The sequence below is a fragment of the Salvelinus alpinus genome, chromosome 2, assembly GCF_045679555.1.
Source record: "Salvelinus alpinus chromosome 2, SLU_Salpinus.1, whole genome shotgun sequence".
Classification (NCBI taxonomy): domain Eukaryota; kingdom Metazoa; phylum Chordata; class Actinopteri; order Salmoniformes; family Salmonidae; genus Salvelinus; species Salvelinus alpinus.
Window position 1 is genome coordinate 126,485,745 of NC_092087.1, and position 27,442 is coordinate 126,513,186.

General features: G+C 44.1%; 1 protein-coding gene across 2 annotated transcripts in view; it reads right to left on the minus strand.

The window, feature by feature from the left end:
- The window catches only part of LOC139568670 (alpha-1,6-mannosylglycoprotein 6-beta-N-acetylglucosaminyltransferase B-like), a 203,542-nt gene that overhangs the window by 111,656 nt on the left and 64,444 nt on the right, over positions 1-27,442 (minus strand). For both annotated transcript variants that reach the window (XM_071390666.1, XM_071390665.1), the window contains one exon: positions 3,644-3,794. In XM_071390666.1, coding sequence (XP_071246767.1) covers positions 3,644-3,792 — 149 coding nt within the window. In that variant the 5' untranslated portion in view covers positions 3,793-3,794. The remainder of the gene's footprint in view (positions 1-3,643; positions 3,795-27,442) is intronic.

Consider the following 27,442-nt stretch of genomic DNA (forward strand, 5'->3'; position numbering starts at 1 on the left):
TTATTCTGAAGAGCGTGCCATCCCAGTACATCAAATATGTATCTTTCATCATGATTATCCTTTAATGTGTCTCTGTAACAATTATTCGTTTCCCTCTTCATAAGGCATGTGCCGAGGATGATGGGACATTGCTTGATTGCGTGACGTCACGTAACACAGGAGAACTCTCTCTGGTTCTTTCTCTCTCCCTCCGTCTTTTGCCCCACCACAGCATTGCTGGTCTCTCTCTCTCTCTTTCCCCCTTTCCTATCTCTGATCTCTGCCCACTCCACTATCCTCCTCTCAGTCTCCATATCAATCTTTTTCTTCTCTTTCAGTCTCTTTTTCTCCCTTCCCCTCTCGCTTTCTTTCTCTCCCTTTCTTACTCATGTCTGTTAGCACAGTCCCATAGTGACAGATACATAGGGTGGTGTAGGTCATGTGTTTTCGAGGGCACATCACCAAGTCACAGAGGTCTAAGCCTTATGGATCATAGGGACACCTTGCCTGGGGACAAACTCTCCCTGGGGGCCACTCAGGGGTTCTGGTCCAATGACATATTACAAAGCAGAGTAACTGTACTCACACTACCTCTAGTAATTAAATATGCATTGACTGTACAGTAGATGGAAATACATAATTGATTGACTGACTGATTCATTAGGCCATTTACAAATAAATATGATGTTATACTGTATATAAGAAATAACACATATGGAATCATGTAGTAACCAAAAACGTGTTTAACAAATCAAAATATATTTTAGATTCTTCAATGTGTTATTTCGTAGTTTTGATGTCTTCACTATTATTCTACAATGTAGAAAATAGTAAAAATAAAGAAAAACCCTGGAATGAGGTGTGTACAAACTTTTGACTGGTACTGTATATAGATATTTATTTGTTTTTACACATATTTAACTTCTTTTTGGGGGTAGGCACAAAACGACCTTCATATTTTCATTCGTTTTTTAAAACGGTTACCTTCAGAAGAGTCCTGTGACACTTTAGGGTTCGTAGAGCAAAATGGAGAACACCATCGTGTTGGTGAGAATCTCCCCTTTCCCGTTAGTTTGTAGCCCAAACGGTTCGGAAGCTACCAAACAGAAGTCGGCACATCGATGGTACCAACTTTAGACGGGTCTCTAGACACTTGTGGGGTTCAAAGGTTAAACCGTTTGTTAAACCGTGGATGAATCCGTTCGGACACTACAGACGTTTACGTGAGAAGATTTTGGGGATGTCTCATGGTCTGGCTAACACCGCTCTAGCTCTGTCTCCTTTCACCGCAGTTGAGGAAGTGCGACACGGGCGGATGCGGTGGATTGAGACACATCCAATGCAAAAAAACAGATATCTTTAGCTTAAATTGACAGATTCTGATGGGGATTTTTTTTGTTATGTAACTTAGATTGATGCACTGGTGTGTCCATCAACTCTAGGTGGTTAATTATAATCCACATAACAAATTACATTTGTTGTTGCTGCAGGAACATTTTCCTGTTGTAGCAAACTGGCTCAAATTAGTAGGTAGAGTGAAACAGTCTTCACGCAAGAGTGGAACATTACCAGATATTGATTCCAGTTCACATCTGCGCCAGACAATATATATCGCACCTTCCGCTCCCATTTTCACATGCAGGGCTGAACTGAAGTGTTCGTCTGGCATTATTTAACGAGGCCTGATTCTGTTGGTTATAGAAATGAGGGATTCTAGTGCCGGAGTCTGATCGAGCGGTAACCACGTGCACGTATGCCCCGCGGCAACAGGGTTGGAGCTTTGGTTCAGCCCATTGTATGTTCCATTCCTACCCTTGGCCTTCCTAGAGTAGCTGTCATTCCTCTTTCATTGTCTGTCCTGTCACTGTCCTATTGAAAAACGAACACAAGTATGAAAGCATGTTTCGAATGTCCTTAAAAAAAAAATAGATTGATTCTATGCATGTATCTCTCGTCTGTGTATCTTTCTGTATCTTCCACACAGTTTAACCCTTAGAAGTCGGATGTGAAATGCAGTAAAAGGGATTGAATGGAGAGCACAGACAGTCAAACTGGATATTGGCGGAACGGAGGGACTGAAAGTGGATCTGTGCATGGAAGAAGGTAGCGACAAGGTCAGACAACCCTGACCTTGTAAAGCTGCTGAGAGCAGACAAGACTACCTGGCAGCCAAAAGAGGAGAGAAAGAGAAGGGTATGAAGAGAATAACAAAAGAGAAGAGAAAGAGAAGGGTATGAAGAGAATAACAAGAGAGGAGAGAAAGAGAAGAGGTATGAACAGAATAACAAAAGAGGAGAGAAAGAGAAGGGTATGAAGAGAATAACAAGAGAGGAGAGAAAGAGAAGAGGTATGAAGAGAATAACAAGAGAGGAGAGAAAGAGAAGAGGTATGAACAGAATAACAAAAGAGGAGAGAAAGAGAAGGGTATGAAGAGAATAACAAGAGAGGAGAGAAAGAGAAGAGGTATGAACAGAATAACAAAAGAGGAGAGAAAGAGAAGGGTATGAAGAGAATAACAAGAGAGGAGAGAAAGAGAAGAGGTATGAAGAGAATAACAAGAGAGGAGAGAAGGAGAAGAGGTATGAAGAGAATAACAAGAGAGGAGAGAAAGAGAAGAGGTATGAAGAGAATTACAAGAGAGGAGAGAAAGAGAAGAGGTATGAAGAGAATAACAAGAGAGGAGAGAAAGAGAAGGGTATGAAGAGAATAACAAGAGAGGAGAGAAAGAGAAGGGTATGAAGAGAATAACAAGAGAGGAGAGAAAGAGAAGGGGTATGAAGAGAATAACAAGAGAGGAGAGAAAGAGAAGAGGTATGAAGAGAATAACAAGAGAGGAGAGAAAGAGAAGAGGTATGAAGAGAATAACAAGAGAGGAGAGAAAGAGAAGAGGTATGAAGAGAATAACAAGAGAGGAGAGAAAGAGAAGAGGTATGAAGAGAATAACAAAAGAGGAGAGAAAGAGAAGGGTATGAAGAGAATAACAAGAGAGGAGAGAAAGAGAAGAGGTATGAAGAGAATAACAAGAGAGGAGAGAAAGAGAAGAGGTATGAAGAGAATAACAAGAGAGGAGAGAAAGAGAAGAGGTATGAAGAGAATAACAAGAGAGGAGAGAAAGAGAAGAGGTATGAAGAGAATAACAAGAGAGGAGAGAAAGAGAAGGGTATGAAGAGAATAACAAGAGAGGAGAGAAAGAGAAGGGTATGAAGAGAATAACAAGAGAGGAGAGAAAGAGAAGGGGTATGAAGAGAATAACAAGAGAGGAGAGAAAGAGAAGAGGTATGAAGAGAATAACAAGAGAGGAGAGAAAGAGAAGAGGTATGAAGAGAATAACAAGAGAGGAGAGAAAGAGAAGAGGTATGAAGAGAATAACAAGAGAGGAGAGAAAGAGAAGAGGTATGAAGAGAATAACAAGAGAGGAGAGAAAGAGAAGGGTATGAAGAGAATAACAAGAGAGGAGAGAAAGAGAAGAGGTATGAAGAGAATAACAAGAGAGGAGAGAAAGAGAAGAGGTATGAAGAGAATAACAAGAGAGAAGGAAAAAGAAAAGGAGGAAGAACTGACGAGAAGAAAACAAACAAGAGCATGGAGGAGGACGGGCAACAAGAGAGGAGGAAAGAGTGGGAAGACAAGGAAGGTAGAGGCCTGTCCTAAGCCCAGACCGTACCTGTTGATGGCCGAGCTGAGTTCATCCAGGCGGCGGGTGTCACTGGTGGTGCTGTTGTCCAGTTTGGAGAGGCTGTCCATCCTCTTCAGGATCACCTCCAGCATGTCACTGATCTTCCTAAGCACCCCACGAGACTCCACTCCCCCCATCACTACAGACAGAGAGAGACAGAGACAGAGACAGAGACAGAGACAGAGACAGAGACAGAGAGAGAGAGAGAGAGAGAGAGAGAGTGTAAACAATCGATAAAAGCCCAATAACAAGAGAGCGTGGAACGTTCACTATTTAGCCGAGCCCAGTCTCCAATTCACATCATTAAGTAAGCATCCTTATCTCACTGCCCTATAGCTTCCTGTGCTAGCAGCATACTTTGCCTGCCTAGCTTAGGCTAATACATGAATTAATGTCCTTTTTCAAACACTGACTCCCAGACTTCCTACCACCTAGAGTATAATTTATAATGGTACACACTGCCGCAAAGGCCTGAGTTATGAAACTATGAAGTGGAACTAATGTTGACATTCCCCGCACTCCGGGGGATGCAATTACGTGTAACCCCGGCTGTATATATTTCACCCTAGTGAATCAGAGAGGTCGTGGGTGCAGACACTGTGTGTGCGTGCGTGTGTGTGTAAGGTCAGGCTCTTTATCCTCTTTATGCTCTGATTGTTCCACTTCTCTTTACAGGATTATTTGGTGGTTGCTGGCTAGACAACCCAAGGTCAAATACACAGTCAATCTACTTAGACAGCAGCTACAGTTGAAGTCGGAAGTTTACATACACTTAGGTTGGAGTCATTAAAACTCGTTTTTCAGCCACTCCACAAATTTCTTGTTAACAAATCTTACTTTTGGCAAGTCGGTTAGGACATCTACTTTGTGCATGACACAAGTCATTTTTCCAACAATTGTTTACAGACAGATTACAGTTATAATTCACTGTATTACAATTCCAGTGGGTCAGAAGTGTACATACATTAAGTTGACTGTGCCTTTAAACAGCTCGGAAAATTCCAGAAAATGATGTCATGGCTTTAGAAGCTTCTGATAGGCTAATTGACATCATTTGAGTCAATTGGAGTTGTACCTGTGGATGTATTTCAAGGCCTACCTTCAAACGCAGTGTCTCTTTGCTTGACATCATGAGAAAATCAAAAGAAATCAGCCAAGACCTCAGAAATAAAATTGGAGACCTCCACAAGTCTGGTTCATCCTTTAGAGAAATTTCCAAATGCCTGAAGGTACCACGTTCATCTGTACAAACAATAGTACGCAAGTATAAACACCATGGGACCACGCAGCCGCCATACCGCTCAGGAAGGAGACGCGTTCTGTCTCCTAGAGATGAACGTACTTTGGTGTGAAAAGTGCAAATCAATCCAAGAACAACAGCAAAGGACCTTGTGCAGATGCTGGAGCAAACAGGTACAAAAGTATCTATATCCAAAGTAAATATAGAGTCCTATATTCACATAACCTGAAAGGCCGCTTAGTAAGGAAGAAGCCACTGCTCCAAAACCGCCATAAAAAGCCAGACTACGGTTTGCAACTGCACATGGGGACAAAGATCGTACATTTTGGAGAAATGTCCTTTGGTCTGATGAAACAAAAATAGAACTGTTTGGCCATAATGACCATTGTTATGTTTGGAGTAAAAAGGGGGATGCTTGCAAGCCGAAGAACACCATCCCAACCGTGAAGCACGGGGGTGGCAGCATCATGTTGTGGGGGTGCTTTCCTGCTGGAGGGACTGCTGCACTTCACAAAATAGATGGCATCATGAGGGAGGAAAATTTGGTGGATATATTGAAGCAACATCTCAAGACATCAGTCAGGAAGTTAAGGCTGACCCCAATGACCCCAAGCATACTTCCAAAGTTGTGGCAAAATGGCTTAAGGACAACAAAGTCAAGGTATTGGGGTGGCCATCACAAAGCCCTGACCTCAATCCCATGGGACATTTTTGGGCAGAACTGTAAAAAGCGTCTGCGAGCAAGGAGGCCTACAAACCTGACTCAGTTACACCAGCTCTGTCAGGAGGAATGGTCCAAAATTCACCCAACTTATTGTGGGAAGCTTGTGAAGGCTACCCGAAACGTTTGACCCAAGTTAACAATTTAAAGGCAATGCTACCAAATACTAATTGAGTGTATGTAAACTTCTGACCCACTGGGAATGTGATGAAAGAAATATAAGCTGAAATAAATAATTCTCTCTACTATTATTCTGACCTAAGACAGATAACCTTTACTCGGACTAAATGTCAGGAATTGTGAAATACTGAGTTTAAATGTATTTGGCTAAGGTGTATTGAAACTTCTGACTTCAACTGTATATATAAAACACAGCCAGACAACACATTGGGCCAGACTGACTGATATACCATTTACACGATTAGAATGCAATTCATATATTCTGAAGATGAATAAGTGTAACGGCTTTCCTCCATCTCTTCATCCGAAGAGGAGTAGCAAGGATTGGACCAAAGTGCAGCGCGGCTAGTGTTCAACATGTTTAATAAAGAACAAGTGAAAACACTACAAACATACAAAATAACAAAATGTGCAAAAACCGAGACAGACCTATCTGGTGCAGACAATCACAGAGACAGGAAACAAACACCCACAAAATCCCAACACAAAACAAGCCTCCCCCCTCAAGGTGCGAACTCCGGGCGCACCCCTAAAACTCAAGGGGAGGGTCTGGGTGGGCATCTGTCCGCGGTGGCGGCTCCGGCGCAGGACGAGGACACCACTCCACCACTGTCTTTGTCCCCCTCCTTAGCGTCCTTTGAGTGGCGACCCTCGCCCACAACCTTGGCCTAAGAATCCTCCCCAAGGCCCCCACATGATTTAGGAGGTAGCTCAGGACAGAGAGGTAGAGGTAGCTCAGGACAGAGAGGTAGCTCAGGACAGAGAGGTAGCTCAGGACAGAGAGGTAGCTCAGGACAGAGAGGTAGCTCAGGACAGAGAGGTAGCTCAGGACAGAGAGGCAGCTCCGGACAGAGAGGCAGCTCCGGACAGAGAGGCAGCTCCGGACAGAGAGGCAGCTCCGGACAGAGAGGCAGCTCCGGACAGAGAGGCAGCTCATGACGGAGGGCAGCTCATGACTGGAGGGCAGCTCATGACTGGAGGGCAGCTCATGACTGGAGGGCAGCTCATGACTGGAGGGCAGCTCATGACTGGAGGGCAGCTCATGACTGGAGGGCAGCTCATGACTGGAGGGCAGCTCATGACTGGCTGACGGCTCTGGACGCTCATGGCTGACTGACGACTCCGGCAGTCCTGTCTGGTTGGTGGCTCTGGCAGATCCTGTCTGGTTGGCGGCTCTGGCAGATCCTGTCTGGTTGGCGGCTCTGGCAGATCCTGTCTGGTTGCGCGCTCTGGCAGATCCTGTCTGGTTGGCGGCTCTGGCAGATCCTGTCTGGTTGGCGGCTCTGGCAGATCCTGTCTGGTTGGCGGCCCTGGCAGATCCTGACTGACGAATGGCTCTAGCGGCTCCTGACTGACGAACGGCTCTGACGGCTCGGGACAGACGGGCGGCTCTAACGGCTCGGGACAGACGGATGGCTCAGATGGCGCTGGGGAGACGGATGGCTCCGATGGCGCTTGGCAGACGGCCAGCTCTGACGGCGTTGAGCAGACGGACAGTTCAGACGGCGTTGAGCAGACGGACAGTTCAGGCGCCGTTGAGCAGACGGGCAGTTCAGGCGCCGCTGGGCAGACGGCAGACTCTGGCCGGCTGAGACGCACTATAGGCCTGATGCGTGGTGCCGGAACTGGAGGTACCGGGCTGAGGGCACGCACCTCAGGGCGAGTGCGGGGAGGAGGAACAGGGCTCTGGAGATGCACTGGAAGCCTGGTGCGTGGTGTAGGCACTGGTGGTACTGGGCTGGGGCGGGAAGGTGGCGCCGGATATACCGGACCGTGAAGGAGGACACGCGCTCTTGAGCACCGAGCCTCTCCAACCTTACCAGGTTGAATGGTCCCCGTAGCCCTGCCAGTGCGGCGAGGTGGAATAGCCCGCACTGGGCTATGCAGGCGAACCGGGGACACCACCTGTAAGGCTGGTGCCATGTACGCCGGCCCGAGGAGACGTACTGGAGGCCAGATATGTTGGGCCGGCTTCATGGCACCCGGCTCGATGCCCAACCTAGCCCTACCAGTGCGGCAAGGTGGAATAGCCCGCACTGGGCTAAGCACGCGTACTGGGGACACCGTGCGCTCCACCGCATAACACGGTGTCTGACCAGTACGACGCCCTCTCACTCCACGGTAAGCCCGGGGAGTTGGCTCAGGTATCCAACCCGGCTTCGCCACACTCCCCTTTATCCCCCCCCCCCCCCCCCAAGAAATTTTTGGGTGAGCCTCTCGGGCTTCCAGCCTCTCTTACGTGCTGCCTCCTCAATCCACCGCTCCTGGGCTGTGGCTGCCTCCTCCTCCCGAGAGCGGCGATTCTCTCCAACCTTAGCCCAGGGTCCTTCTCCGTTGAATATTTGCTCCCAAGACCATTCCTCCTGGTACCGCTGCTTCTGTTGCTGCTGCCCATTTCCACGCTGCTTGGTCCGGGTTTGGTGGGTGTTTCTGTAACGGCTTTCCTCCATCTCTTCATCCGAAGAGGAGTAGCAAGGATTGGACCAAAGTGCAGCGCGGCTAGTGTTCAACATGTTTAATAAAGAACAAGTGAAAACACTACAAACAACATACAAAATAACAAAATGTGCAAAAACCGAGACAGACCTACAGTGGGGAGAACAAGTATTTGATACACTGCCGATTTTGCAGGTTTTCCTACTTACAAAGCATGTAGAGGTCTGTGATTTTTATCATAGGTACACTTCAACTGTGAGAGACGGAATCTAAAACAAAAATCCAGAAAATCACATTGTATGATTTTTAAATAATTAATTTGCATTTTATTGCATGACATAAGTATTTGATCACCTACCAACCAGTAAGAATTCCGGCTCTCACAGACCTGTTAGTTTTTCTTTAAGAAGCCCTCCTGTTCTCCACTCATTACCTGTATTAACTGCACCTGTTTGAACTCGTTACCTGTATAAAAGACACCTGTCCACACACTCAATCAAACAGATTCCAACCTCTCCACAATGGCCAAGACCAGAGAGCTGTGTAAGGACATCAGGGATAAAATTGTAGACCTGCACAAGGCTGGGATGGGCTACAGGACAATAGGCAAGCAGCTTGGTGAGAAGGAAACAACTGTTGGCGCAATTATTAGAAAATGGAAGAAGTTCAAGATGACGGTCAATCACCCTCGGTCTGGGGCTCCATGCAAGATTTCACCTCGTGGGGCATCAATGATCATGAGGAAGGTGAGGGATCAGCCCAGAACTACACGGCAGGACCTGGTCAATGACCTGAAGAGAGCTGGGACCACAGTCTCAAAGAAAACCATTAGTAACACACTACGCCGTCATGGATTAAAATCCTGCAGCGCACGCAAGGTCCCCCTGCTCAAGCCAGCGCATGTCCAGGCCCGTCTGAAGTTTGCCAATGACCATCTGGATGATCCAGAGGAGGAATGGGAGAAGGTCATGTGGTCTGATGAGACAAAAATAGAGCTTTTTGCTCTAAACTCCACTCGCCGTGTTTGGAGGAATAGAAGGATGAGTACAACCCCAAGAACACCATCCCAACCGTGAAGCATGGAGGTGGAAACATCATTCTTTGGGGATGCTTTTCTGCAAAGGGGACAGGACGACTGCACCGTATTGAAGGGAGGATGGATGGGGCCATGTATCGCGAGATCTTGACCAACAAGCTCCTTCCCTCAGTAAGAGCATTGAAGATGGGTCGTGGCTGGGTCTTCCAGCATGACAACGACCCGAAACACACAGCCAGGGCAACTAAGGAGTGGCTCCGTAAGAAGCATCTCAAGGTCCTGGAGTGGCCTAGCCAGTCTCCAGACCTGAACCCAATAGAAAATCATTGGAGGGGGCCGAAAGTCCGTATTGCCCAGCGACAGCCCCGAAACCTGAAGGATCTGGAGAAGATCTGTAGGGAGGAGTGGGCCAAAATCCCTGCTGCAGTGTGTGCAAACCTAGTCAAGAACTACAGGAAACGTATGATCTCTGTAATTGCAAACAAAGGTTTCTGTACCAAATATTAAGTTCTGTTTTTCTGATGTATCAAATACTTATGTCATGCAATAAAATGCAAATTAATTACTTAAAAATCATACAATGTGATTTTCTGGATTTTTGTTTTAGATTCCGTCTCTCATAGTTGAAGTGTACCTATGATAAAAATTACAGACCTCTACATGCTTTGTAAGTAGGAAAACCTGCAAAATCGGCAGTGTATCAAATACTTGTTCTCCCCACTGTATCTGGTGCAGACAATCACAGAGACAGGAAACAAACACCCACAAAATCCCAACACAAAACAAGCCTCCTATATATGATTCTCAATCAGGGACAACGATTACCATCTGCCTCTGATTGAGAATCATATTAGGCTGGACATAGAAACAGACAAACTAGACACACAACATAGAATTCCCACCCAGCTCACGTCCTGACCAACTAAACACATACAAAACAACAGAAAACAGGTCAGGAACGTGACAATAAGATACCTTTTCTGCAAACCTTCACTGACACAATGTGCAAAAATGATCTTGAAGGATTTAAAAGGGCTTTAGAAATGGAAAATATATTAGTATAATAATAATAATAATGATCTATCAGGTGGGTTTATCCAAAGTGAAACACAGAAAATATATTATTGGTATGTGGTCCTTGCAGGGAGTCAAACCCACAACCCTGTTGTTGCAAGTGTGCGAGTAACACCTCCTGATTCAGCTCACACCAGACCTCTGCCTTGCTAGCACACTATGGTGGATGCTAGCACACGTGACCGCCTTGTCTTACCAGTCGGCGCAACACAAAAAGCTAGCTATTCACTGGCGAAAGTTGGGAAACTTCAGGTTTCACACATCCCCATGTACTACACATCCACCATGCTTTAACTAACTAGACCACTGGAACTATATACACTGAACTAAAATATAAACGCAAGATGTAAAGTGTTGGTCCCATGTTTCATGAGCTGATATAAAAAAATCCCAGAAGAATTCCATATGCACAAAAAGCACATTTCTCTCAAATGTTGTGCACACATTTGTTTACATCCCTGTTAGTGATAATCCATCCACCTGACAGGTGTGGCATAGCAAGAAGCTGATTAAACAGCATGATCATTACACAGGTGCACCTTGTGCTGGGCACAATAAAAAAGTCACTCTAAAATGTGCAGTTTTGTCACACAACATAATGCCACAGACGTCTCAAGTTTTGAGATGGCGTGTAATTGGCATGCTGACTGCAGGAATGTCCACCAGAGCTGTTGCCAGAGAACTGAATGTTATTTTCTCTACCATAAGCTGCCTCCAATGTCGATTTAGAGAATTTGGCAGTATGTCCAACCGGCCTTACAACCGCAGACCATATGTAACCACGCCAGCCCAGGACCTCCACATCCGGCTTCTTCACCTTGGGAATCGTTTCAGGGGGAGGGTGGGGTCTCAATCTGATTGGCTGGGCCTGGCTCCCAGTGGGTGGGCCTGCCAAGTGAGTGGGACTATGCCCTCCAAGGCCCACCCATGGCTGCACCCCTGCCCAGTCATGTGAAATCCATGGATTAGGCCTAATTTATTTATTTCAATTGACTGATTTCCTTATATGAATTTCAACTCAGTAAAATCTTTGAAATTATTACATGTTGCATTCATATTTTTGTTCAGTGCATACAGTGCATTCAGACCCCTTAATTTTTTCCACATTTTGTTACATTACAGCCTTATTGTAAAATGGATTAAATGCAGTTTTCTACTCATCAATCTACACACAATATCCCATAATGACAAAGCGAAAACCGTTTTTTAGTAATTTCAGCAAATGTATAAAAAAAACAGAAATACCTTATTTACATAAGTTTTCAGACGCTTTGCTATGAGCCTCGAAATTTAGCTCATTGATCATCCTTGAGATGTTTCTACAACTTGATTGAGTACACCTGTGCTAAGTTCAATTGATTGGACATGATTTGGAAAGGCACACACCTGTCTATATAAGGTTCCACAGTTGACAGTGCATGTCAGAGCAAAAACCAAGCCATGAGGTCAAAGGAATTCTCCGTAGAGCTCCAAGACAGGATTGTGGTGAGGCACAGATCTGTGGAAGGGTACCAAAACATTTCTGCAGCATTGAAGGTCCCCATGAAGACAGTGGCCTCCATCATTCTTAAATGGAAGAAGTTTGGAGCCACCAAGACTCTTCCTAGAGCTGGCCGCCCTGCCAAACTGAGCAATCGGGTGAGATTGCTCAGGGAGGTGACCAAGAACCCAATGGTCACTCTGACAGAGCTTCAGAGTTCCTCTGTGGAGATGGGAGAACCTTCCAGAAGAACAACCATCTCTGCAGCACTCCACCAATCAGGCCTTTATGGTAGAGTGGCTAGACGCAAGCCAATCCTCAGTAAAAGGCACATGACAGCCCACTTGGAGTTTGCTAAAAGGCACCTAAAGGACTCTCAGACCATGAGAAACAAGATTCTCTGGTTTGATGAAACCAAGATTGAACTCTTTGTCCTGAATGCCAATCGTCACGTTTGGAGGAAACCTGGCACCATCCCTACGGTGAAGCATGGTGGTGGCAGCATCATGCTGTGGGGATGTTTTTCAGCGGCAGGGACTGGGAGACTAGTCAGGATCGAGGGAAAAATGAACAGAGCAAACCTGACAGAGCTTGAGAGGATCTGCAGAGAAGAATGGGATAAACTCCCCAAATACAGGTGTGCCAAGCTTGTAGCGTCATACCCAAGAAGACTTGAGGCTGTGATCGCTGCCAAACATGCTTCAACAAAGTACTGAGTAAAGGGTCTGAATACTTATTTTAATTTGATATTTTCCGTTTTTGATTTGTCATTATGGGGTATTGTGTGTAGATAAATAAAAAAAACAATAGAATACATTTCATAATAAAGGTTGTAACGTAACAAAATGTGGAAAAAGTTAAGGGGTCTGAATACTTTCCGAATGCACTATATATAACACCATCCTAATATTTAGTTTCACCCCCTTTTGCCCTCAGAACAGCCTCAATTTGTCGGCGCATGGACTCTACAAGGTGTCAAAAAGCATTACAGAAGGATGCTGGCCCATGTTGAGCATGAAAACCCCAGCAGTGTTGCAGTTACATTCAAACCGGTGCATCTACTACCATACCCCACACAATCTATGTCTGAATTATCTCAAGGCTTAAAAATCCTCCCCTTCGTCTACACTGTGTCATGACTGGCCTGTTCGGATCCAGTTACCGTGGACCCTAATCCTACAGAGATACCTCTCACACCCACCAGCGGGGGAGAGATCGAGAGGTATGGAGGTGGGGGGGGTTTATGACACCTCCCGCCTATGGTAGATCTTAATGCAGCAGACAAAATCCCGTTGTTCTCTCAGTATGGAGGGATGGAATGTATGATGGACCTATGGAGAATCTACCTCTGAACAGTAACATGCAATAAATGGACTCTGGGACAATATGTTTCGTTAGCCAAAATGGTAGTAGTGACGATAGATGGAGTATGAAAATGAATGTGTTTTTTGTTATGTTATTAAAAGTTAAAGGACGACGTTATAATGAAAACATTTTAACTTGAGGAGTTTTCACACTATGTACCTGAGGTCTGCGTGTTGTACATTGTGTGGAAAATGTCCAGATCAAAGAGAATGTTTTTGTAAAGATGAAATGTGAAGTTTGTTGTTTAAATTGAGTAAAATCCAGACCTTGGGCGGGAAAGCCCATTTCTGACCCGAGGGTATAAAACATGTGAGTTAAGAATTAACATATCAGACTAAGTGACCACGAGCTGCAGCCAAGTTCCAAATTAGTTGTAAACCCAAAATTCAACACGAGGTTGAAGAAGACAAAGGAACCTTTTTTACAATCTATGCAACGGATGAGTAGCAGTGTCTAAGAGGGTGAATTCAAGCAGGACCACCCGGGTTACCACTCTCCAAGGAATCGTGTGTCTACACTGATTTCATTCCCACGCTGGAACCATCCACACGGCTGATTAGCCGTCCTCCGAAGAACCCTTTTCAGAGCAAGGGCGAGGAAACAGACTTCTAAGAGAAAGAACACTGACACCGTGAGGACAAACAGAGAGTTACACCCGGTAACCGAAGACGTGCCGTCATCGGAGAAGTCGGAACCCGGTCCACGAAGAGACACTCCATCAGAGACTTTCAACACGTAATTACATCATTATATTCTGACCCATCGAGCGGCAGTTCGGGGCAAGGTTAGGGTTAAAATAATCATAGTTGACAAATGCACCCAAGAGTGCTTTTCTCTCGTGCACTCTCTCTTTCTGTCTCTTTTGAAATCCCCATTTTGGGTATCACGTGTTTCATTGTACAAAGTTCTAATCAATAGCCTAGACTGTGTGTTTGTGTATCTTATATTATCATTTTAGCTTGTTAGTTAATAAATAATCAACTCAATTGGTTTGGTAAGGACTTATTTAGTGAAACTCGGGTTTGTGCAGATTATGCGACATTCAGAATGAGACTGTAGAGGAAATTGATTAATTAGCAACTGCTGTAAAATTGAAATTCTTTGAGTTAATTTGGGAAATATAAACCCAATAAAGCCAAAACTTTCCCATGGTGCCCCAGGATAATGAGTTAATGATTACCGGATTCATTTAATCACGTAATCATAAACCGTTAATCATTCGATGATCAGCAGTCGTCACATGAATCAATACAACGTTACGACAACTGATTGAAGCGGATTTAACAACTGACATCACTAAGGGTTCATAGCTTTCACCTGGAGTCACATGGTCAGTTTTTGTCATGGAAAGAGTCGGTGTTCCTGATGTTTTATATATATATAAACTAAAATGACTTAGTTTACATTGACATTGACATTGAACTGTTTCCAAGATACCAGACTGTAGCATTGAAAACCATAAAGGGAGGGTCACTGAAAAGTGAGAGAAACTCATAGCTCAGATACAGCACTGGACCATTCCCTTTAAGGCAGAGAGGTCACAGGATATTCTTCTCCATCATAATGTCAGTGGGTATGAGGTTTGATTGTAGTGATAATCATCTGGAGTGAGCTGCCTACCCAAACCTATACCAACCAACCAATTGGAAGAGTAAAAAGACATAGCTCAAATACTGCCTTGTGGCAGTGGTGGAAAAAGTACTCAATTGTCATACTTGAGTAAAAGTAAAGATACCTTCATAGAAAATGACTCAAGTGAAAGTGAAAGTCACACAGTAAAATACTACTTGAGTAAAAGTAAAGATACCTTCATAGAAAATGACTCAAGTGAAAGTGAAAGTCACACAGTAAAATACTACTTGAGTAAAAGTAAAGATACCTTAATAGAAAATGACTCAAGTGAAAGTGAAAGTCACCCAGTAAAATACTACTTGAGTAAAAGTAAAGATACCTTCATAGAAAATGACTCAAGTGAAAGTGAAAGTCACACAGTAAAATACTACTTGAGTAAAAGTCTAAAAGTATTTGGTTATAAATATACTTAAGTATCAAAAGTACATGGAATTGCTAAAATGTACTTTAAGTATCAAACGTAAAAGTATAAATCATTTAAAATTCCTTATATTAAACAAGCCGGATGGCACAATTTTTTAAAAATTGTTTTGTTATTGACGGATAGAGAGGGGCAAACTCCAACACTCACACATAATTTACAAATAAAGCATTTGTGTTTCATGAGTCTAACAGATCAGAGGCCGTAGGGATGAACAGGGATGTTTTCTAGTTAAGTGTGTGAATTGGACCATTTTCCTGTCAAAATAATTTTGGGGTGTCAGGGAAAATGTAAAAAGTACATTATTTTCTTTTGGAATGTAGTGAAGTAAAAGTAAAAGTTGTCAAAAATATAAATAGTGAAGTGAAGTACAGATACCCGAGAAATAAAACGACTTAAGTAGTACTTTAAAGTAGTTTTACTTAAGTACTTTACACCACTGCCTTGTGGCATACAACCCTATGACTAACCGTATCTGAGACCATTCCCTTTAAGACAGAGAGGTCGCTGTATATTCTTGTCTGCACTATCATCATGTAAGTGGGTATGAGGTGTGATTGTCATGGTAATCACCTGGTGTGAGTCCTCTCCTCCATCACACTCCAGTCCTATTGACTTGACAGGTAATTACAGCAGATTAAGGCCTCTACAGGAGAACTGTGGGAGAAGGTCACCATTTTTTCTTTCCATGGCAACCTATTATGTCTCTCTCTCTCACTTTTCTCTTCACCGTCTCTCTCTCTTTCGCTCTCTCTCTCCATACTCTCTTTCTCCCCTGAACTAGGCAGTTAACCCACTGTTCCTAGGCCGTCATTGAAAATAAGAATTTGTTCTTAACTGACTTGCCTAGTTAAATAAAGGTAAAATAAAAATACTCTCTCTCTCCTCTCCCTACTCTCCTTTCTCCTTACTATCTCTCCCTCTCTCACTCCCTGTCTCCCCACCTCTCTTTGGACTCTCACTACTCTCCTCTGGGATCTGTCTCATTGCCTGTCTCTTTCTCTACTCTCTTCTCTCTCCCTTTCTCGCTTTCTCCCCCCATGCAATCTGGTAGTTATCTCCCTCCACAGTGACAGATGAGGCCCCTGTGTGACAGTGAGTGACATAGTGTCCTTGGGGTCCTAACGCATCGCCGTGTCAACCCATCACCGTGTGACGGGTTACCTTGACGACTGTCCTAGCTGTCATTGACTCCTGATGAGCCGTAATGATCGTGATGGCCATTTGGACACGGAATCATCTTGCTGCGATCTTATTGGCACATGGAAACCCTCCATTTGATCTCATTGGCTGCTGTGTTAAAAGGGTTGTTATAACAATGTCATTTAGGTCATTTAGGTTATTTTTATTACAAAATGCCAATTCTAAAGGCATTTGTGATCCAGCCGGAAGCTTAGTTCAACGGTCTGGTGTTTAAATTGAAGATGACTGTCAATGGGTAGGCTACCAGTTAACAGTAGTATTAAGAGCAAACCACACACTGACCCTGGATCAGTTAGAAAAGTGGCGATTACAGGCCAGCGGCAGCGGAAAATATTTTTGGTGCTGTATCTCAGATTGTTCTGGCAATTCTCACATAGAAACTTCATAGGGAGGAAGGATGTTAAACATGGTTTTTACATTTGTATCACAAACCATTTTGGAGAAAGTCATGATGAAATTGGTCATTCAATTTAGGGCCTTTTTAGACCTATACAGTAAGACCCTATGATCTGTGACCCGTACATGATACAGACAACATCATGGTGTCATTATACTCTTTTATAGTGTGCTCTATCATAAGGAGTATGTCTAGATTCTGAAATACATTTATTTATTCAACATAAGAATATGAATATCTCAAACAGACCCTTTCTGATTTAGCTTAGTTTTAGACATACTGTTTGTAACAATATACTAATTAAAAATGTCCAGAATGGCTCTCTGGTACTTTTAATGATATGACCAATTGTATACATAGAAATTGAAAATATAGGTAATTAACCAATCACAGCCCTCCTTTAGAATTCGTCAGTCAGCAAGGAAAGTTTCCTTTTGAATCCATTTTCCCATTCACTGTGTCGGTGGTGCTCATAAAATGGATCATACCTTTAGAATTAGCAGAGAGCCCACTATGGAAATGGTATGTTCTTGTAGAGGGTAGTGTTCTAAACAATATGTCTAATATTGAATAAATGAATATGACATTGTTTTTATTTCAGAATCTAGACATACTCCTTATGATAGAGCACACTATAAAAGAGTATAACGACACCATGATGTTGTCTGTATCATGTACGGGTCACAGATCATAGTGTCTTACAGGAGGCAGGTCGAAAAAGGGCCTAAAAAAAGCCACTTTCATCACGATTTTCTCAGAAATGGTTTGTGAAACAAATGTAAAAAACCTTTCAAACATTCCTTCCAATGAAGTTTCGACGTGAGAATTGACAGAACAATCTGAGATATCAAAAATATTTCCCGCTCGCGTGGAATCGCCCAAAGGCACAATGTGACCACACAGGCTGCTGGTAATTACCTCACATATTAGAGGTCAAATCATTAACATGAACATGCCACTAGGCAGTCTGAATACATTAGCCTACATGCTGTAGGGTCAGTTACAAGTCAATCCACTGTACTTGCTGCATCCTCAGAGAGACATCAACAATCAGTCAATTCCATCAGAGTCAGCTAGAGGTCAGTCCCCTCCACTTACTGTAGCTCTTAGCGCTAGCTGCATGTCAGTGCAGTTGTTATAGCTCTACGCTCTTAGGGGAAAAAAGGTGCTATCTAGAACCTTAAAGGGTTCTTCTGCTGTGCCCGTAGGAGAACCCTTTGAAGAAACCTATTCGGTTCCTGGTAGAAACCGTTTGGTTCCAGGTAGAAAGCTGTTTGGTTCCATGTACAACCCTTTCCACAGAGGGTTCTACACGGAACCCAAAATAGTTCTACCTGGAGTCAAAAAAGGTTCTCCTTTGGGGACAGCTGAAAACCCCTTTTGGGACCCTTTTTTTAAGTGTATCCAGATTCAGCTACAAGCCAGTCTACTGAGCCCTAGGACCATGCCTCAGGACTACCTGGCCTGGTGACTCCTGGCTGTCCCCGTCCACAGTCCACCTGGTCTTGCTGCTGATCCGGTTTCTGCTGTTTTGCCTGTGGCTATGGAACCCTGACCTGTTCACTGGACGTGCTCCTTTGTCCCGGACCTGCTGTTTTCGACCCTCTCTCTCCCTCTCCCCCTCTCTCTCTCTCTCTCTCCTTTTCTCTCTCTCTCTCTACCGCACCTGCTGTCTAGACCTCAGAATGCTCAGCTATGAAAAGCCAACTTACATTTACTCCTGAGGTGCTGACCTGTTGCACCCTCTACAACCACTGTGATTATTATTTGACCCTGCTGATCATCTATGAACATTTGAACACCTTGAAGACCAATCTGGCCTTAATGGCCGTGTATTCTTATAATCTCCACCCAGAACAGCCAAAAGAGGACTGGCCACCCCTTAGAGCCTGGTTCCTCTCTAGGTTTCTTCCTAGATTCCTGCCTTTCTTGGGAGTTTTTCCTAGCCACTGTGCGTCTACATCTGCATGCTTGCTGTTTGGGGTTTTAGGCTGGGTTTCTGTATAAGCACTTTGTGCCAATTTGTAAGTCGCTCTGGATAAGAGCGTCTGCTAAATGACTTAAATGTGACATCTGCTGAAGTAAAAAGGGCTTTATGAGTACATTTGAATTTGATTTGATACTCGCTGTAGCTCTATTGAGCCAGCTACAGGCCAATCTACTTGTTATAGCTCTATCTAAAGACGTGTACTATAGAGAGGTCAGTCTACTTCCTATAGCTCTATTGAGCCAGTCAGCCATATCATTGTCTCTATGCTGATCCTCAGTGATCACAGATGACATCAGTGTTAGCATGAGCTCTCCCAGGGGGGCCTTAGTGTTTCATACGGAGCTTCCTTGTTGGCGAGGGATGTTGTCATGCGCTGACAGATCAATACCAACACAGCACACCTCTAGAAAGGCCGTGTTTTAGTCTTAGTGCTACAACAAGAAAGGGCACGAACAAGGCACTGAGAGCTTAAAGTACACCCGTCTGCCCTCCTTGAAGATCAAATAACAGAAGAGTGTTGGGCCAGTAAGCAAAAGGTCACTGGTTCAAATCCGGGAGCCGAATAGGTGAAAAATCTGCCGATGTGCCCGTGAGCAAGGCACTTAACCCTAATTGCTCCAGGGTCTCCCGTTAATAATGGCTGATCCCTGGCTGTGACCCCACTCTCTGAGGGTGTTGAAAAACTAAAACTAGTTTTTCAACCACTCCACAAATTTCTTGTTAACAAATCTTAGTTTTGGCAAGTCGGTTAGGACATCTACTTTGTGCATGACACAAGTCATTTTTCCAACAATTGTTTTTCAGACAGATTATTTCACGTATATTTCACTGTATCACAATTCCAGTGGGTCAGAAGTTTACATACACAAAGTTGACTGGGCCTTTAAACAGCTTGGAAAATTCCAGAAAATGATGTCATGGCTTTAGAAGCTTCCGATTGGCTAATTGACATAATTTGAGTCAATTGGAGTTGTACCTGTGGATGTATTTCAAGGCCTACCTTCAAACTCAGTACCTCTTTGCTTGACATCATGGGAAAATCAAAAGAAATCAGCCAAGACCTCAGAAAAAAAATTGGAGACCTCCACAAGTCTGGTTCATCCTTTAGAGCAATTTCCAAATGCCTGAAGGTACCACGTTCATCTGTACAAACAATAGTACGCAAGTATAAACACCATGGGACAACGCAGCCGTCATACCGCTCAGGAAGGAGACACGTTCTGTCTCCTAGAGATGAACGTACTTCGGTGCGAAAAGTGCAAATCAATCCCAGAACAATAGCAAAGGACTTGTTGGATAGCAAAGATGTTGGAGGAAACAGGTACAAAGTATCTATATCCACAGTAAATATAGAGTCCTATATTCACATAACCTGAAAGGCCGCTCAGCAAGGAAGAAGCCACTGCTCCAAAACCGCCATAAAAAAGCCAGACTACGGTTTACAACTGCACGTGGAGACAAAGATCGTACTTTTTGGAGAAATGTCCTTTGGTCTGATGAAACAAAAATAGAACTGTTTGGCCATAATGACCATCTTTATGTTTGGAGGAAAAAGGGGGAGGCTTGCAAGTCGAAGAACACCATCCCAACCGTGAAGCACGGGGGTGGCAGCATCATGTTGTAGTGGTGCTTTGCTACAGGAGGGACTGGTGCACTTCACAAAATATATGGCATCATGAGGCAGTAAAAGTATGTGGATATATTGAAGCAACATCTCAAGACGTCAGTCAGGAAGTTAAAGCTTGAATGCAAGCAAAGTTGTGGCAAAATGGCTTAAGGACAACAAAGTCAAGGTATTGGAGTGGCCATCACAAAGCCCTGACCTCAATCCCATAGCTAATTTGTGGGCAGAACTGAAAAAGCGTGTGCGAGCAAGGAGGTCTACAAACCTGACTCAGTTACACCAGCTCTGTCAGGAGGAATTGGCCAGAATTCACCCAACTTATTGTGGGAAGCTTGTGGAAGGCTACCGGAAACGTTTGACCCAAGTTAAACAATTTAAAGGCAATGCTACCAAATACTAATTGAGTGTATGTAAACTTCTGACCCACTGGGAATGTAAAAGCTGAAATAAATCATTCTCTCTACTATTATAAAAAAAAACTGAGTTTAAATGTATTTGGCTAAGGTGCATGTAAACTTCCAAATTCAACTGTATGAATTAACATAGGATAGAAACAGTTGTTCATCCATAAAGCAAACAGTACTGTTACCACAGTAAATACATGTTCTCTCTCTCCAGGAGAAGATGAATAAAAACAAGTGAAATAGTATGAATAGCAACTATCTCAATTCTGTTTATATTAGGAGTCTAATTGACCGTGCACTGTGTGAATCAATACATCCTCCAATACATTCTTCCAAATGATTTCTTAATCGATTGTTGTCTTCTGAATAACCCTACATTCTCCTTAAATTTTAATCTGAGGTGAAAATAAATGTCAGATTCAGTCAAATCATCTGATTTGAAGATTCAGTAGTGGGTGAGCTAACAGGACCGTCTGTGTGTCGGGGTGCTCCAGTTAGCGTGGGATGGCATGGCATCACGGTAGCACCACTACTCTCCCCAGAGTGGGGGGGGGGGGGGGGGGTGTGTGTGTGTGTGTGTGTGTGTGTGTGTGTGTGTGTGTGTGTGTGTGTGTGTGTGTGTGTGTGTGTGTGTGTGTGTGTGTGTGTGTGTGTGTGTGTGTTTTGACTAGCCAATATCCCCCCTCAGTATGGGAGAGGCTAACTCGAAGAGAAAACTTTTGTCTGCTTTTATTTCGGTCACAAACTGTGTTTTAGACAGAATGCCAACTCTGTTTTTCTCAGCTAGAGTTGTTCACCTCTACAATACCTGCTAAGATACAGAGGCAGGACTGTGTTGACTTGCCCAGTGTGTGTGTGTGTGTGTGTGTGTGTGTGTGTGTGTGTGTGTGTGTGTGTGTGTGTGTGTGTGTGTGTGTGTGTGTGTGTGTGTGTGTGTGTGTGTGTGTGTGTGTGTGTGTGTGTGTGTGTGTGTGTGTGTGTGTGTGTGTGTGTGTTTAACTTTCATGGTTTGGCCTCCCACTAAAATACGTTCCTTTTAACCCTCAAACGTGTGAACAGTCCAACTACACACCCCTCAAGTCACAACGTCACAGTCCTACTGTTATGGACGCACACACACACACACGCACACGCACACGCACACGCACACGCACACGCACACACACACACACACACACACACACACACACACACACACACACACACACACACACACACACACACACCCACCACCCACCTCAGGGCACAACAACCCAGTGCCACTGTTCAACAACACACCCTTAATGGAAGGACATGGTCCCTGGCGCTAACTGCCCTCACTTCTCTGTGTGTGTTCCTCTCTTAATGGACAGACCCACTGTTTACTTCACACTAGCACCCCTCTCATTTCCACCCCTCTCATCTCCACCCCTTTCCTCTCCTCCACTACAGTGGGATGCTAAGAAGCACTCCCCGACTCTGTTTCCCACTCTTTTCATGTTGTGTCAGAGCCAAAGGACCCTTGAGCACTCTGTGGGCTGTTAACCGCAGCATCATCTTTGTGCGGTGTTGAGAACGAGGCCCATTGTGCAACGCTGTGAAAAGCCTCTATGTGGAGGACAATGGAGGCACAGCCCGGTGGTGGCGGATTGTAAACCACGGGCTGAAAAGGCTGGTCATTTCGATTGTGTTGTGCAGAATTGGTTGCTAGCGGGTCAGGTTGCTTTTTCTTGGACAGACTATAAACACCCATAGGCCTTTATTACACAAGCAAGCACAACAGAAACCCTGACTCTGTGTCCACATCATCCTATAACACATAATGCGCACCAGGAGTTGTTCATTGTGAAGTCCCTCTGTCTCCCCCACTGGCATGAAAGTAAATAGAATATAGTGGAATATACTGTACTGTAGTTCCAGCTGTACTAGTTTGCTGTGTGTGTGCAATCGTAGCCAGGCTCCCAATGCGACTCACCCAGCAGTGTTTCAGATCGAGGTGTGAGGTGTGCAGTTAGGGAGCAGGCAACAGGATGTGGTGTTAGTGAGATTGGCCACAGGCTGTTTGCATATTCATGCGGTGAAATATATGTCAGGCTTGACTAGAGATGACATAGTTGACACTTACAGGGAGATGAACTGGAGCAGAGCAACACACATCCCTGAATGTACCACATGTATATGTTCTGACACAGACAGGCATATGGACAAATGCATTCACACTCATCATACACTCATGTACTCCCAGTAGGTAGGTCTGTCTGTGTGTGTGTGTTTCCAACAAATCCTTACAGCCTGTTACATATATTTTGAAGGTATGGGATCCACCTCTCTCCCTCTCCTCCTCGCCACCTCTCCTCTCTCCCCTCCGTGTTTCTCTCTATAGAGTTGAGCCCTGGTAGTCTGTTTGCCAGAGTCTGCGCAGCAGAGTGAACACAATAGTATATATATATATATTATAACCTCCATGCTGTTTACAGTAAAGCACTGATCTAAGGTCAGTTTTGGATGTTACAGCACTAACAGGTTACGGTCAGGATTTGCTGAGAGTGCTCTAATCCTAGAAGTTTGCTTACCCACTGGGCACAGACGTTAGTTCAACGTCTAGTGTTGATTTACATTTGGTTAAGTTTTCAACTGACGTGATTTCAATGTAAAATCAACAAAACATTTTGTCTGAATGCCCTTACGTTGATGACTTACGTTGATGACTTTTTGCAAATTCAATAGTTTTCCACATTGATTCAACATCATCAGATAGATTTTAAAGTTAAAGTAATTTTTTTATTTCACCTTTATTTAACCAGGTAGGCTAGTTGAGAACAAGTTCTCATTTGCAACTGCGACCTGGCCAAGATAAAGAAAAGCAGTTCGACACATACAACACAGAGTTACACATGGAATAAACAAACATACAATCAATAATACAGTAGGAAAATCTATATACAGCATGTGAAAATGAGGTAGAATAAGGGAGGTAAGGCAATAAATAGGCCATGGTGATGAAGTAATTACAATATAGCAAATAAACACTGGAATGGTATGGTGTGCAGAGGATGAATGTGCAAGTTGAGATACTGGGGTGCAAAGGAGCAAGATAAATAAATAAATACAGTATGTGGATGAGGTAGATTGGATGGGCTATTTACAGATGAGCTATGTACAGGTGCAGTGATCTGTGAGCTGCTCTGACAGCTGGTGCTTAAAGCTAGTGAGGGAGGTAAGAGTCTCCAGCTTCAGAGATTTTTGCAGTTCGTTCCAGTCATTGGCAGCAGAGAACTGGAAGGAGAGGCGGCCAAAGGAAGAATTGGCTTTGGGGGTGACCAGTGAGATATACCTGCTGGAGCGCGTGCTATGGGTGGGTGCTGCTATGGTGACCAGTGAGCTGAGATAAGGCGGGGCTTTACCTAGCAGAGGTAAGGTTATGTGGAAACAATGTATATTGAACCAGTTATTGACGAGTGGGTAAATTCTGCAATCTCCTCTCCATCTCATCTCCATTTCCAAACTGGAATTCGATTAGATGTAATTAGATGCAGTTTAATTATCATAGCTATCATGGGGGATTTCTACTCGTTAGTTGACGGAGTGAAAAAAAGGGTTGATTGCAAAATGTGAACAGGAAGCCAGCTTTCTCTAGGGTTGCAGGTTTTCTTGCTACACTGGATCAGGACAGTGGGGGTGTGTGCTTTGAGCCAATCAGACTAAGGTAAATAAGCATTGATTCAGGAAGTAGCAGTAATTGTAGAGGTACTGTACATAAAACAATACAGCACAGAGGCCCCCGTAAATCATTTCATAGTGTGGTTAAAGAGGAAGTCTCCTATGGGCAACCCCTTCGGAACCCTTTTTTCTAAGAGTGTAATGCCGATGACAAGAAAACCAGCAGTAATGCATGCAAGTGTTTTCAAAGAACAAACCTAGCTTCGTTTGCCAGGCTTATAGCTGTGAGATACACAAAGGCTGAAGACACACAACTGTTAGTGTAAGACAAGTTTTTTTTTAAACGGACGATTCCTCTCTAAGTTTCCCTCTTTCAGAATCCCTTTTGACCTTCATTAGTTCCGTCTCTCCGAAACGCCAATAACGCCCTGATGGTTTTCGTTTGGGGATATTCACTATTCGCGAGACAAGAAAGTATTCCAAACTCAAAGCTGCGGAGGGGGGGAGAGAAAGAGATAGGGAGAGAAAGATGGAGGGAGATAAGTGAGCTCTCAGTCTCATAACTTCTGTCACTTCTCCTTTGTGTCTGTCTCTCTTTCAAAGCGCACGCTGAAGAAGAAGGGATGAGAGAGAAAAAAAAACGACAGAGAGCTCGTGTAGAGTACTAGCTGTATCTATCTGGCTCCACTGCACGGCTTTAATTTAAGCTTCCCCACCCTTCCTCTTCCTCCCTCCGTCCTCCTCTCTTCATCCCCCCCTTTCCCCCACTCCTTTAGCAAATCCTCTCAAAACCCATTCTTTGATTTCTGCTTCTCTGAAGTTGCGCTGCTCAGTTCGGATCAGCACTCTCCTCCCCTCTCTCCCTTTCTCTCTCTGTTTTTCTCTCTCTCACACTCAGACAGACACACACACACATTCCTTTCCTCTCCCTCTGTTTTTCTCTCTCTCACACTCACAGACAGACAGACAGACACACACATTCCTTTCCTCTCCCTCTGTTTTTCTCTCTCTCACACTCAGACAGACAGACACACACACTCCTTTCCTCTCCCTCTGTTTTTCTCCCGATGTCTTTCACCAGCAGTCGGGTCATTCTTGCACCGTGTCTTGTATGCTGTTGTGCGTGATGTCAGACTCCGAAACCAAGTGGAGCCTTGAAGCCGAGTCCTACTCACAAAACAGCCAGTCAGCGCTTGGGAAAACAGCCCAATTATGGCCAGAAATAGACACAGATAAATACAATGTATGAATAGGGATCAAATTGCATAATAATATATGAAAGGGTAATGGGTTTGGCGTGCACTGAATGGATGTTAATGGAAAAGGGGAAATAATACGTACAGCGAGATCAGGAAGAGTATATATTTGATATTTTCATCTATTTTAAAGGGCCGTGTAAAACTTGTACGTTATACACAAAGCGACCTGTTATTTGCATCTGCAGTCCCTGGGAAGGGTAACGTAGCAGTAGATGCATGTCAACATGACTTTCTATGCTGTCAATGAGGACGACCTAAAGCTAAAGCGCCAATCCCAGCCACACACTGTGTGAGCAGGATGACTTAGGCTGCTGTAAGTCAAGCGAGGGCTGCAGCTATGGGAGCCTGGCACGAGGCGCAACTACCTCTGTCAATGTCTTTACATTCAGACACACGTGTGGGTACACACCCACACACTCTCAGTGTCCCCTGTGGGCTGACAGTGTACTGTCCCCTGAAACATATCCCTGTGCATCCCATGGCAAGGTTAACATTTGAGTAATTTAGCAGACACTCTCATCCAGCATGACTTACAGTAGTGAGTGCGTACATTTTCTTATTTGTTTGTACTGGTCCCCCATGGGAATCGAACCCACAACCCTGGCGTTGCAAGTGCCACGCTCTACCAACTGAGCCATACAGGACACACATGTACATCCTTATAATAAGTCCCTAATGCCGACAGTCAAATATGGCGCCTCCTCTTGTCTTAATGACTCCCTTATGTAGACATGTCTGTTCCTCAGCCTGCATTAGCTTTGCCGACTGCCATTAATTCAATGGGCTTAGTGGCTTTGTGGACAACTGAGAAATAGGGCTTCAGGGGGCACTTTCCACTACGAGGCAGGACCCTGGACGTCACAGTGTGTTAATGTGACAGGGCACTACGTTACCCTGGGAGAGAGACAGGGAGACATTGGAGGAAAGGAAAGTAGAGAGAGGGGATGGAGAGAGACTCTGACCGGGGGTTTACCCTACCTTCAGAGAACAGTTGGAGAGAAGGAGAGATAGAGAGAGAAAGGGAGAAAATAAGAGAGAAAAGAGATGGTGAAGTAGTACTCATGAAACACCGTGACATATGATGGTAACGCCCCCTATTGGCCAACCCCCCCCATCCCCGCCTCGGCTAAAACCAGCTAAAACCACCGTTGGTCTATAATACGAAATCACATACTACAACCGGACGAATTTTGACAAAGGATACATTTGTTGAAAGCCTTGGCAGTGGGCATTTGTTTTTTAACCTTGCATGGAGGGTCGGGTTTTTTCCCATCCCGCTCAGATAATTTCTTCTTCATCAGCTTAAACTTGATTAAACTTGTCATTCACTTTTTGTATAGGTTATTGGTATTGTTGGTTCTCTCTTATTATTAGTCCCCTGGCTACATTACATTTTTAGGATATTCAAAGTCTTTGAGATGGAACAATGGCGCTTATTCATTGTTTGATCGGGGAAAGTCATGCATGCATAAAATGATGAAAGCATAGCCCAAAGTCATATTAAAAGTCTATTGAATGGAGAGATAAGGGGGAAAAGCATACTTTTTTTTAAACAGCTAGACACTAGATATTTAGGAAGTGTTCATTATATATTTAAAAAAAAACGAATAGGTTTAGGCTGTAAGACTCATGCATATCTCTCTCTCTCTCTCTCTCTCTCTCTCTCTCTCTCTCCATTCAATTCAA